At 41.2% G+C, this 13,599-nt stretch overlaps 2 protein-coding genes across 2 annotated transcripts in view; both read right to left on the reverse strand.

Moving 5' to 3' along the window:
* Window positions 1-301: 301 nt before the first annotated feature.
* LOC121539558 (kinesin-like protein KIF3B) lies at window positions 302-5,631 on the reverse strand. The gene is made up of 8 exons (XM_041848139.2): window positions 3,643-5,631; window positions 3,381-3,482; window positions 2,652-2,774; window positions 2,341-2,459; window positions 2,118-2,234; window positions 1,510-1,621; window positions 1,035-1,219; window positions 302-716 (listed from the first exon to the last, which is right to left on the reverse strand). Exons 1-8 carry the CDS (start codon window positions 5,206-5,208, stop codon window positions 560-562), a joined length of 2,481 nt encoding a protein of 826 aa, XP_041704073.2. The 5' UTR covers window positions 5,209-5,631; the 3' UTR covers window positions 302-559.
* A 1,204-nt stretch (window positions 5,632-6,835) lies between these two features.
* hadhab (hydroxyacyl-CoA dehydrogenase trifunctional multienzyme complex subunit alpha b) overlaps window positions 6,836-13,599 on the reverse strand; it is a 29,434-nt gene continuing 22,670 nt past the window's right edge. Inside the window, exons 14-20 of the mRNA XM_041848140.2 lie at window positions 13,413-13,499; window positions 12,033-12,173; window positions 11,824-11,892; window positions 10,224-10,419; window positions 9,847-9,961; window positions 9,544-9,689; window positions 6,836-7,260 (exon numbers count right to left, since the gene is read on the reverse strand). Of these exons, the coding sequence (XP_041704074.1) occupies window positions 7,115-7,260; window positions 9,544-9,689; window positions 9,847-9,961; window positions 10,224-10,419; window positions 11,824-11,892; window positions 12,033-12,173; window positions 13,413-13,499 (900 nt within the window). The 3' untranslated portion in view covers window positions 6,836-7,114. The remainder of the gene's footprint in view (window positions 7,261-9,543; window positions 9,690-9,846; window positions 9,962-10,223; window positions 10,420-11,823; window positions 11,893-12,032; window positions 12,174-13,412; window positions 13,500-13,599) is intronic.

Consider the following 13,599-nt stretch of genomic DNA (forward strand, 5'->3'; position numbering starts at 1 on the left):
AAACACATTTGTTTTACTTTGTTATAAAAAAAATACATAGCTAATAAAATAATACCATGACTGTTGTTACTGTCAGAACATGTGACTATTTTGGGGAGATGGCGGTGTTTAGGCTAGAATAGAATAGAATATTAGCCTAGCGCGTAAATCCTCTAAAATTAGTAAAATTAATAAAAACCTTAAGGCTGGTGATTTTTTCTTCTTCTCCCTATTTTTTGTCAATGGCAGTTCATTTGACTTGAAAGACAGGTATTTTCCCTTTTCACTAAAAAATGTAGGTTCATACATGTTATTTAACAGTTTGTACCATTTATTCTGATGTTTCAATACATAAAAAGCTCAACATTACGTTAGTCATCATCAGCATAAGCTATAATGATAGCAGAAAAAATATAAAATAATGAAAAGCTCAGCTTTACTATATTTTCCACAAAGTATTATGCAAAACTTTTGGTTACAGACAAATTGTATTTGGTGAAATAATATACTTTGAAATTGTTGATTGCATAATGTAACACAGCAAATAGGCATATATGATATACATTGGAATGTTCTATAATCAGGGGCTCCCTGGAATGGCACCTTCCAATGGAGTATAGATGGATGAGGAGGGTCTCTGGGGGTGAGGAGAGCACTGGATCTGGGGTCCTTGTGTTATAGAGCTGGATGATGAAGAGGATGAGACGCATGAAGAGGATGAACGTGGTGCCTGGTACCTGGGAATGAAGAAGAGGGTATACGTATGACCTATTTAGCTGGCAACTTGAGTATCTTCTTATATGGATCCTTTCATATGGATTTTTAGCTGCAACAAAGACTATCCCAAAACTGCTGTCTCAAGAGTAGGCCTAACAGCAATACTAATGCATATAAAATTATGATATTCATTTCTCTAAATGCTGCCAATTATTAGTAAAGTAGGAAAGACTAATCAGATAATAGTTAATGTAGCAACTCTAAGAGAGTCCGCCTCTGCAGGTTAAACTCACCATGCAGGTTAAACTCACCAGGTTATTACAGGTACTGTAACTCACCAGGATCGTGACTTTCGGACCCTTCCTGATGCAGTGGTCCTGTCCCTGAAGGGGACGTTGACTAGCAGGTCTCTCCTGGGGCTACCGGGACCTCCAAAGGCCTGCTCCAGGTGTGCTCCGTTAAGGTTGAGGTTGTACATGGTGGGTGGGCTCATATCTAGCTCCAGGAGCATTACATTCTCAGCCTATAGGAATAAGGAATGAGAGAGAAAGAGAGAGGAAGTTTAATGTAATGAGCAGTGACGATGGAAAGCATTTGCAATTGATGATTACATTTTTTGGGTGGAAATTGTATTCTAGACATTAGTCAGTACAGTATGTCAATGGCCCTCAAGTATGAGCAAAATTGATTTTTTTAAACTCATATACTGTCAAATACAACTGATTAGATATTTTCCATCTAGCAGATCTAATACATTTAGCAAAAATACACTACACTTAATTTCCATGGATAAAAAACCTAGCACTAACCCACCCGGTATCTAGATGGAGCTCCTGTTGTGACAGCCATCTGTGCATATTGGCTGATAGGTCTCTTGTATCCCACCACAGAAGTGGGCCTTCGTTTCACCTGATGAGCCGATTTACTGCAATAAGATGTGTACGGGAGGAAAGGCTAGTTTAGGGGTTATTTAAGAAGTTAAAAGAAAAGTATATATAATATCATATTGTGACAAAGTAGACACATTTTTTTATACTTTTATTTTAGACTTGTGAAACAAGGAAATAATCAAATTGTGACTAAGTGTGCCTACCCTAATCAGTGACATTTCTGTAACTGGTTCTGCGGAGCTGTCCTTTCAGCACCACAAAGTTCGCCCTGGACACCGCTATCTTTATACCTGTCCGATTAGCGGAGCTGTCCTTTCAGCGCCAGTCAATAATATGTAGTACCAATAACATTAGCAGAGAATAGTGTAGAGGGTTCTACATGGAACTCAAAAGGGTTCTACCTGGAACCAAAAAGGGTTCTTTAAAGGGTTATCCTATGGGGACAGCCAAATAACCCTTTTAGGTTCTAGATAGCACCTTTTTTTCTAAGAGTGTAGTATAGACTAGTATTGACTGGGTGAACTCACTGACCTTTCTGAAGTTACAAAGGGCCTAAACCTCCACTGGTCCTCCTCACTGTCAAAGTGAAGCCTGTTCATAATTTTGTTCTTTTCTTCGGGAGGAATGAAATTCTCAATTAAGAGATACCTGCAGGTAAAACATAAAAAATATTGTGAAAAGTTTACCAAGTTGGCGTAGTGTGTGTGTTGAGTGCGTGTGTGCGCTTGCATGATTACATGTTATTAATACTCACTTGAACTTGAGTTCTCTGGTGAGTTCATTTTGTGTCTGCTCAAGCTCCTGTCTGGTTACTACATGCTCATCAATGACATCCCCAATCTCAGCCTTCACCAACTGCAGCTTGGCATACAACTGGATCAACGAGAGAGGAAACACAATAGGAGAACCAAAATAAGACCATGAAATATTAACATCCTTTAGGAAATAGGATTTTGGATCAAAACACTGTCTCAAATCACTTCAAATTAAACATGAGGTCATAATAATGATCCTACACTAGATGGGCTTTCTGGATATGGAAGGACTGGTTAGTCATCCATTTACCCTCTTCAGCTTCTTGGTCTTGAGATCCACCTCCTGCTGCAGGGAGGAGAAGGTCTCTCTCAGCTCTCCTGTCTCCTCATCCTGAGCCATCACCTGCTGCTGGATCTCTCTCTCCCGTCTTATCTAAATACAAATACATTTTATTCCAGAGAAATTCCTTTGTGGAGTCATGGTTCATTCATGCAAACACAATAGAGCTAGGCCTAGCCTACACTCAAACAATATGAGATTAATGCTGACCAAAATCTAAGATATGTGTACACAGAGAAAAGAAACAATGCATAAACCTGCATGCACATTGAGAAACATTATATTATATAGACTTACCACTTTCAACATGGTCATTAGACACAGCAATATTTCTGATATACTAGAGGCATAGCATATTGGTTTATAGATGATCTCCTGAGTGGCGCAGTGGTCTAAGGCACTGCATCGCAGTGCTAACTGTACCACTAGAGATCCTGGTTCGAATCCAGGCTCTGTCGCAGCCGGCCGCGACCGGGAGACTCATGGGCGGTGCACAATTCGTCCAGGGTAGGGGAGGGAATGGCCGGCAGGGATGTAGCTCAGTTGATAGAGCATGGCGTTTGCAACGCCAGGGTTGTGGGTTTGATTCCCACGGGGGGCCAGTATAAAAAAAAATATGTATTCACTAACTGTAAGTTGCTCTGGATAAGAGCGTCTGCTAAATGACTAAAATGTAAATGTAAAAAAATGATCTCCCACCTGTTCTGCAATCTCCTGCCTCTTCAATTCCAGCATCTTCTGTTGCTCGTTAGTGTGGTCAATAATGTTCTTTCCCCCAGCCAATATTTTGCTCTCCATAGCCTGGAGGGAGACACGTGGCAATATGGATAATATATTATTGTTAAGACTGATGCGCTCTATCATCACCAATTAATCATTGCTCATATTAAATATGATATCAAAATGCACATTATTGTCTCATATACATAAACAGAGTAAATAATAATATATTTATTGTCACCTTATATTTCTCAATAATTTTTTCCATGGATTCCTGTTCCTTCTGCATGTCTTCCATCATCCTTTCATTTTCCATCTGCTCTTTTTCACCAAATGGCTTCCATTTCTCTCTGGCCCCTGGGCTGCTATGGGCGCTGGTGGGAAGAGCCTTTTTGGGGCTATCCTCCACAGAGCTAAATCTATGTATCGGTATTCTGGATGTAACAACTTTTTGGGGACTGCCCTCTACAGAGTTATCCATGGAGTTGCATCTACTTATCGCTATAATACTTTCCTCCTCTTTTTTCATCTTGCTTTCCTGTTCTTCCTTTATATAGTATTTCGCATTCCGCTCCCATTCCGCTTCCAGAGCCTTCCACAGTTCCGCATCTCTTTCTCTGTGGGCTACATCCTCAACAATCATACTTTTAGTCAGTCTTCTGCTATTCCTCCTCCTTCTCCTCTCCTTTGCCAGCATCCCTCGCTCCTCCAGTTGGGCCTTCAGGCGGGTGATCTCCTCCTGAAACTCTCTCAGCAGAGCATCCTTTGGATCCTCATTGATCTTGGGTTTGTTCTTGATATTTTTAGCCCTGTTAGCATACCTTAGGGTCGTTAGGGACTCTTCATAGTTCTTGGACGCTGGTCCCAGAGTGGCTACCATGACCGTCTTCGCATTGCCACCTAGTGAATCCTGGAGCAGGCGGGTAAGTTTAGAGTCCCTGTAAGGGATGTGTGTGCTCTTCCCATCAACCAGAGCAGAGATGACATTACCCAGTGCTGAGAGGGACAGGTTGATTTTAGTGGCCTCTTTCAGGCGTTCCCCATTAGCACCTGTCTTGCTCTGGCGTTCGCTGCCAGCCAGGTCAACCATGTTCAGCTTCCCAACCCGTATGTGGTCCTCTCCATCTGCACCTTTCTCACTGCACTCCACCGTGATCATGAAGATGGCATGGGACCGCGAGCTGCGTTCATTCATATTGGTGAAACCCACAGACCTGGACTGGTCTCCTATGTTCATGACATGTTCGATCTCCATGACATTCTTGCTGACAACCGAAGACAGGTCTTTGACATAGACACCTGAATCTGGGTTTTCTTTGAGGTCTAGTTTCTTGTTGTTGTCCTTACATAACAGATCCCGGACCTCCTCCTGATAGATCTCTAGATAGGATGCCCTCACTAAATACTGCTGATTCTGAGACCTGGAGATCTGCGTAAAAATTTGGTTAAATGAATTTGGGATGATCCCTCTCTCATTGTCTGTGGGCATACCTAGCATGGTGTATGTTTTACCTGTCCCAGTTTGCCCATAAGCTAATATGGTCCCGTTGAAACCTTGCAACACGGAGTCTACAAGGGGTCTGACCGTGTCATGATAAATATCGCTCTGCTTCGACTCAGAGTCATAGACCGCATCAAAGGTGAATGATTTCATGAGTTCTTCAGGTGACGCCCTTGGGTTTCTCAATGTGATCTGCCCCAGTTTTGTATTCACCTCCAAGATGTTATCGTTGTCCATCGTCTCCTCTCTCCTGTTGAATGGGCGGCATCGCACCACCACCTTCACAGCCTCGCACTGTCTCGACATATTTATTCCTTCGATCCTTGACGGTAAAAATGAAAATTGATTTCTCCGCAACACTCCCACCGTATACGTCGCTAATCACGCATCAAGGAGATGACTCACGTCTTACACCGCAGCATCCTCCGCCGAGCGGTACCCAGGTGGTAAGCCAATTCATGTCATTCGCAGAAAATGGTAACATTCTGTACTCGGACACACTTAATAACACGGACATACCCTGCGTAGCCTACATGTACGTTCTCAAAATCTGATGAATATCCTCCTTGATCCTGACAACGATAACTGCCTCCACCCTTCTCATCAATCCACATGCAGCGCACCAAGGCTTCATGGTACAAAGGATGCTGCGCCACCACCGCTAAAAAATACCACCGTAGGCCAGCCCAACCCTGTATACGTCCCCAGTCCCCCGTACACACCCTTACCTCTGCTGCAGACAATAGGAACAAGACATGTGACTCACACAACGAATTGGATTAAAGGGGCAATCAGCACTTGCTACAATACATTTTTGGACTTAAACTGGAATGTACCCATTGATTCTTATATAACTTATAAATTCCTCATGAGTTTAGTTCAAATGTCCTACCATCTGAACACAAAACAAACTTGTTTTACTCCAATGTCTGTAAACCAAGTAAATGTAAACAAACACAGTATAGCCTCAAAACATGGTTAAAGCTATAATTTAATGGATGGCCAGTCCTTGCATCATAGCTCTGCCTGTGAATTGGAGAGTTGTGACATTACTCCAGCCCCATCCCTCAGCTTTTTACCGAAACAGGGGCGGGGATCACGTTATTGTTTCTACTGCTGATTGCCGCTTTAAAACAAAATCTTGTAACTAGGTGTAGCCTACTGCAATTCTTTAATAAATGTGATCAAATACCCCTAATAAACAAATTACCCGATTAGCCCAATTTGATTTTCATTCATTGAAAAACAAAGAATATACATAGGCCTACACATTTGACTTTAACATAATTATTTATTAACTTACTGTCTCTAAATATTTATACAATCACTGCCCAAACCATGGAATAAAGACCAACGTGATAAAATGTTTTTAAAAAACATATGTTTACCTCATTAGTAGATGACAATCAATAAAACATGAACAAGCCAAGAGGAGTAGGATTACACCAGTCACTTATTAAGGCTGAAATGGAACACTATTCCCTTTATAGTGCACTCCTAGACCAGGGCCCCATAGGGCTCTGAACAAAAGTTGTGCACTATATAGGGAATATGGTGCCATTTGGGATGTAACCATGGATTTAATTTACATTTGCATTGTGGGAAGACTAAGATTGCCCCTTGAGTCTACACCTGCCTCAGATGGATATTACAGTAGAATACTATCAAAAAGTAAACCGTCAAATAATGTTCCCAAAATACAAAAACAAACCAAACAATAAAAAATCTATTTCTGTTAGTCATGAATTCTGAAATCTCTGATGACAACTTGAAAACATTTATTTTGTTTGGTGATTTGTAAAAACTGACCACTTTCATGATTTCTCTTCTGCAATCCAAACTTTAACTTAAAGGGATAGTTCTGGATTTTGGCAATGAAGCCCTTTATCAATGTCCCCAGAGTCAGATGAACTCATGGATAGCCTTTTTATGTCTCTGTGTCCAGTATGAAGGAAGTTAGAGGTAGTTTCGCGAGCCAATGCTAACTAGCGTTAGCACTAGATTACTTTCAGTCTTTGAGCTAAACTAGTTAGCATATGGTATTCACGAGTTAATCTGACTCTGGGGAAGTAGATAAAGGGTTTCATTGTCAAAATCCCGAACCATCTCTTTAAGCTCAGTGCTTATTTCTTTAACAGACAAATATATGGCCTAGGCACATTCTAATGGCAGCCTGCTATTAGGTGGTAGTAGGACATGGTGGTGGGGAAAGTCACTTGTGGAATCTCCTGCTGGAGTCCTTGGCGTGATCCAGCAGTAGCTGACACGGGGTGAAGTGGTTGCCGTAAACCTCCTCATACCTCTTCATCTTCTCCACTAGCTTGTTGGCACCAAAGGTATCCACAAACCGGAAAGGACCTGAACAGAGAAGGTTTAAAGAGAAGGTTAAAACAATGTTTGTAGGATTACACTTTTCAAAAGGCCATCCCATGATGAAAGCATAATATTATAATATAGGCATATCTGATAGCTCAGTCTGAAATACTAAAATTGGATAGTCAAATTATTTTTGTCAAGTCCAGCTCCATAAACCGGAAAGGACTAAACAGGGAAGGTCAAAGAGAAGGTAAAATAACATTCCTAATTGTAGCACAACAAAAGGCTCTCTGCCTACTGTTAAACCTGAAAAGAGTTCAACACCACATACAACACTAGAGCTGTTTATGCGCATGTCATGTGATCATCCTGTGTGTGTGGCTCAGCTGGTAAAAGCATGGTGCTAGGTCATGGGTTCAATTCCCACAGGGATTAGATACACATCCTAAACATGTACACCCACACTGTACTGTAAGTGCCATATAGCATAGTATAAAGCAGGAATATTCAAATCTAGACCTCGAGTCCAGTTCCACTGCTGATTTTCATTATTGTCCTTTTAGTCAGGGACTGATTTAGACCTGGGACACCAGGTGGGCGCAGTTAATTTATCAGAATTAATAATATAGAACAGAAAACCAGTAGTACTCTCTCCGGACATCCAGGCTTATACAGTTGAAGTCGGAAGTTTACATACACCTTAGCCAAATACATTTAAACTCAGTTTTTCACAATTCCTGACATTTAATCCTAGTAAGAATTCCCTGTCTTAGGTCAGTCAGGATCAGCACTTTATTTTAAGAATGTGAAATGTCAGAATAATAGTAGAGAGAATTATTTATTTCAGCTTTTATTTATTTAATCAGTGGGTCAGAAGTTTACATACACTCAATTAGTATTTGGTAGCATTGCCTTTAAATTGTTTAACTTGGGTCAAACGTTTCGGGTAGCCTTCCACAAGCTTCTCACAATAAGTTGGGTGAATTTTGGCCCATTCCTCCTGACAGAGCTGGTGTAAGGTCAGGTTTGTAGGACTTCTTGCTCGCACACACCTTTTCAGTTCTGCCCACACATTTTCTATAGGATTGAGGTCAGGGCTTTGTGATGGCCACTCCAATACCTTGACTTTGTTGTCCTTAAGCCATTTTGCCACAACTTTGGAAGTATGCTTGGGGTCATTGTCCATTTGGAAGACACATTTGCGACCAAGCTTTAACTTCCTTGAGATGTTGCTTCAATATATCCACATAAGTTTCCTTCCTCATGATGCCATCTATTTTGTGAAGTGCACCAGTCCCTCCTGCAGCAAAGCACCCCCATAGCATGATGCTGCCACCCCTGTGCTTCACGGTTGGGATGGTGTTCTTCAGCTTGCAAGCATGCCACCTTTTTCCTCCAAACATAACGATGGTCATTATGGCCAAACAGTTCTATTTTTGTTTAATCAGACCAGAGGACATTTCTCCAAAAAGTACAATCTTTGTCCCCATGTGCAGTTGCAAACCGTAGTCTGGCTTTTTTATGGCGGTTTTGGAGCAGTGGCTTCTTCCTTGCTGAGCGGCCATTCAGGTTATGTCAATATAGGACTTGTTTTACTGTGGATATAGATACTTTTGTACCTGTTTCCTCCAGCATCTTCACAAGGTCCTTTGCTGTTGTTCTGGGATTGATTTGCACTTTTCGCACCAAAGTACATTCATCTCTAGGAGACAGAACGCGTCTCCTTCCTGAGCAATATGACGGCTGCGTGGTCCCATGGTGTTTATACTTGCGTACTATTGTTTGTACAGATGAACGTGGTACCTTCAGGCGTTTGGAAATTGCTCCCAAGGATGAACCAGACTTGTGGAGGTCTACACATTTTTTCCTGAGGTCTTGGCTGATTTCTTTTCATTTTCCCATGATGTCAAGCAAAGAGGCACTGAGTTTGAAGGTAGGCCTTGAAATATATCCACAGGTACACCTCCAATTTACTCAAATTAGGTCAATTAGCCTATCAGAAGCTTCTAAAGCCATGACATCCTATTCTGTAATTTTCCAAGCTGTTTAAAGGCACCGTCAACTTAGTGTATGTAAACTTCTGACCCACTGGAATTGTGATACAGTGAATTATAAGTGAAATAATCTGTCTGTAAAGAATTGTTGGACAAATTACTTGTGTCATGCACAAAGTAGACGTCCTAACCGACTTTCCACAAATTTCTTTATAACAAATGATAGTTTTGGCGTGGTTGAAAAACGAGTTTTAATGACTCCAACCTAAGTGTATGTAAACTTCCGACTTCAACTGTATATGAATACCCCTGGTATGGAATGAACACTCACCTCCAAGGCAGGGGGGGAATCCCAGACCAAACACAGCTCCTATGTCTCCCTCCACAGGGCCGTTCAGGATCCCCTCCTGCAGACACATAACTGCTTCGTTGACGAACCGAGAGACCAGACGGTATTGGACATCAGAGTCTGAAGACCTGGAGGGAGAAGATACAGACAGGGTTAAGTGGTGGTGTGGTGAGTGTATGATCCTATATGGCTCAGTTGGTAACAAATGCAGATTTTTAGTTTTTATGCATTCAATGTACTTTAAGTTGCTTTAGAGAAGACAATTCCCCAGTGGTTACTACTTACACTAAAGGGTTTGGTGTCAATTTGTATTTCTCCAAGAGGTCTTCAATATCGGGGTTGACATCTTTGCTTTTAAGTCCTGGTGTATAGACGTAGCATCCCTTTCCTGATTTGCGGCCTGTTGATTAAATAAATTGGGTATCAGATATACCAATGATGACCATGCATTACCATTATAGCATTTGGCTCCCACAATTTTCCCTAGATTCCTCGCGTCCACTCTCTCCTTGACTCCTTCTCAAACCTCAAATGGAGGACAATATTTAAAGTCCCTCCCCAATGCATTTTGAGAAAAAGGCAAGGTGAGAGGATGCAAGGGATCGAGGAAATATTGATTAAGAAAGAGTCTTCGTCTCAAAGTCCTGCAAACAAGAATTTACCCTTGAATCCTCTCTCCACCATAGTCTTCAGCACCTCAATGTTTCCACCTCCGAACCTCGAGCCGAATGCTTTGCCCAGGTCTTCAGCTACATGGGCAGCCACGTCAATACCCACCTCGTCAGCCAGTGTAGCAGCACCCACTGGGAACCCAAAGCCTGTGGTCAGGGCATCCAGCTTCTTGGGGTCTACTCCCTCCTGAGAACACACACAGCACAGACATAAAGGTAAATATAAAATATTATTGGACGTATGCAATACCCACACCATCCCAACGCAGTGGCCGTTTCTGAATACTCATACTTGCGTCTTAAATAATAGGCAGTTTGAGTACGCGAAAAAATTTATGTTTTATAGTATGTGACATTTTGAAACTCAAGTATACTTTAAATGCCCGGATCGGATGTCATACGGCTACCGAAATTAACCAATAATGCAAAACAACGCAATAGCGCATGACAAATTGTCAGTATGCGAAAAATTTAACATTTTATAGTATGTGAATTTTCAAAGATCAAGTACGGTTTAAATGCCAAGATATTATACTAATTTCAGCTTTCCATCTAGTAGAATTCGATACACACTTTTCCACAATGCATTGGAAGAGGTGGGCTTCGAGTGATAGGGCCTAGTTCTCTTCAAGTAGCCAAACAACAAAACTAGGCTACTTAAATGGGAAGATGCCAAATAGCGAAGCTTCTGCGGTGGTGTTCAAATGAAGGCTAAGTAGTGTTTGTGCTCCATCCATCACAGGCTACATCTTTGAAAACCGAAGTATTTTTTTACCAAACTGGATTTCTGTTTTCTCATTGAAAAGTGTTTGTTCTCTTGGCCTTCCTCAGAGCTTTTAAAGTAAATCCTAAACCATCTTTTGATTTCTGAATGTGTCAGCACCGGGGACTCGGTATATGGCTGCGTTATTGATGTCATGTTAAATCAGGCCTTTTGCGAGGCTACCCATTTAATTATTAAATTTATGGAGCAAGCCTTAGTAGTCATTCTGATCTCGTTCCCAATGATCAGTGCTTTAGTTTATTATGTTGCTGTCCAGCGGTTCTGAAATTGTACCCGAATGTCCACGCTTTTCTGTGTAATCGCCTTTTGATTTGAACATTTGAAACGTTTTTGTGTGTGTACTAGGCTATTTGACTTAATGTATATATGTTAAAGCACTTTGGTTTCACTAATAAATATGTTGAAATGAAACCAAATGTTCCGTTTCTGTCTTCAGTCCTTTTTAAATAGGATAGATGGGCTATGGTATAGGTCGAATGTGATAGTCTGCCTATAACCAGCCTGAGAAGGCGTATAACTCCATTGCTATTCTATTCAGAGTTTAGAGAAATGTATCGAATTGGAAATTAGCTGGTTAATGCGATGCATGCCTGTTGAATTTGGAAAAATCCACCTGCACTCGGCCCCGCCCCACCTACTCAGCCAGTAAGGAGCCGCTACTGGGTTGTGGCATACTGCATACTTTTTACTAAACGGTACGTGCTAAATAGTATGCGATGAAGAATACATAGTATGCAGGTGAAGTATGTTGTACACTAGTATGGGCATTCGGACACGTCCAGTTTGTGTGTGTGTAATAACACTAACCTGTAGTACTCTCACTGCCTCAGCTAACATAGGAGCAAGACACCTGGTGGTGTAGAACCCAGGTCCATCCTGCAAACAACAAAGAACACAAATTATTATGGGCCCATGAAAAGCACTTTATATATAAAATCCATGTATTAGCATCATTATGCTTATCAACACGCTTAGGAAGAATACAGGAAGTAAGCACTAAGCAGAAGCTCACTCACCCCGACAACGATGATGACTTTCCCCTGCTTCAGGCCTACAGCTACAGCAGAGGCGGTGGTGTCTTTAGAGGTCTTATCTGTAGTGATGATTTCCAACAGCTGCATCTTGTCCACTGGAGAGAAGTAGTGCATGCCAATCACCTACAGGAATAGAGAATACAATACAACTTTATTTAACTGTATCCATTTATACAAAATAACCAACTCAGTGGCCTTGTGTGTCCGCACTGAGATTGGGATTGCCCCGGTCGAGTCATACCAAAGCACTCAACCAAGAAGATGGATTAGGGGTAAAGCCCTGTGACAGACTAGCATCCTGTCCAGGGGATTTACTTGTACATCAATCTGCCTCACGGTCAGGGCTCTAAAGTGCAAATAAATATTTTGCTGTGCGACCAGGAGTTTTATTTTGGGAGCACTGTGCGACTATGAAAAAAATCTCCCAGATAACAATTATTGTAATGATTAGGCTTCACTGTACCGTTTTTTCAGAGTACCCTACAGAAACAAGTGAGTGCAGATTCATTAGCGTCATGGTTGCACCATTACTACTGCAAAAACGGCTTGCTTTTAGTTTAACCAGGTCAAAGATGTGACCCATATTACCAGTGGAACATTTCTATTTTCCTATACTGCATTTTACACTCATAAACCATGTCGTGGGCAGTTCTAAAACTCAACGTCGTTAACGATTGTTTACACTTTGCTCAGTCATGTTACCTCGTTGGCTAGCTAGCTAGCTACCTGGTAACTTTACCAGTATATCCAAACATTTGGGGGCACAGAAAGAAAGGAAAAGAGATAGCTTCTTCAGGAGATCAATGATCATAGCAATGAATGAATGACATATCTCCTGATGTTTTCAAAGAGACGGTGTACAATTTTCAATGTAATGCATCTTAATAGGAAAATAGTGCTTTTACACAATCTAGAAACCTAATACTCCACAAATGACTTTGTAATTTCAATGATAGGTATTCGTAACAACATTTGAGCTTTTATAATAAACAAATGTATTTACAGTACTACAAATTAGTTTCTAGGGCACAACATGTGCTTCAAAAGTAGCTAGAATCCATATAGGCAGTTTCTCAATCAATTACAAAAATACATCTGGTGTCCTAAATTTCATGTGGTGCTCCTAACTTTTTAAAGTTGGGACCACCAGTACTATGATTTTTAAAATAATTTTGAGCCCTGCTCACAGTACAGAGGCTCCTGTCCCTCTGAACCATTCTGGCTCAGACAAGGCATAGTTGTCCAAGACTTGCTTACTTACAAATAATGTTTTGCTGTCACAGTACCCAGCCCCAACCACAAAAAACATGTAGAGAGGTAATTCTAGACGTCTGCTCCCTATTGAACTCTTAGTAAACATACCTTTTCTGGCCTCATGCTAGCAGCAGCGATATCTTTGATGGGGAGAGCAGATGTGTTGGTGGCAAATATACAGTGAGGGGGGATCACCTGCGATGAAACACAAAAGTTAATTTAAAACAAACATCTTGTCCAATAAGAAATGCTTATTTATGTTGTGTTAGAAAACTATTTCCGTTGCATGCCCTAA

The sequence above is a fragment of the Coregonus clupeaformis genome, chromosome 25, assembly GCF_020615455.1.
Source record: "Coregonus clupeaformis isolate EN_2021a chromosome 25, ASM2061545v1, whole genome shotgun sequence".
NCBI lineage: Eukaryota > Metazoa > Chordata > Actinopteri > Salmoniformes > Salmonidae > Coregonus > Coregonus clupeaformis.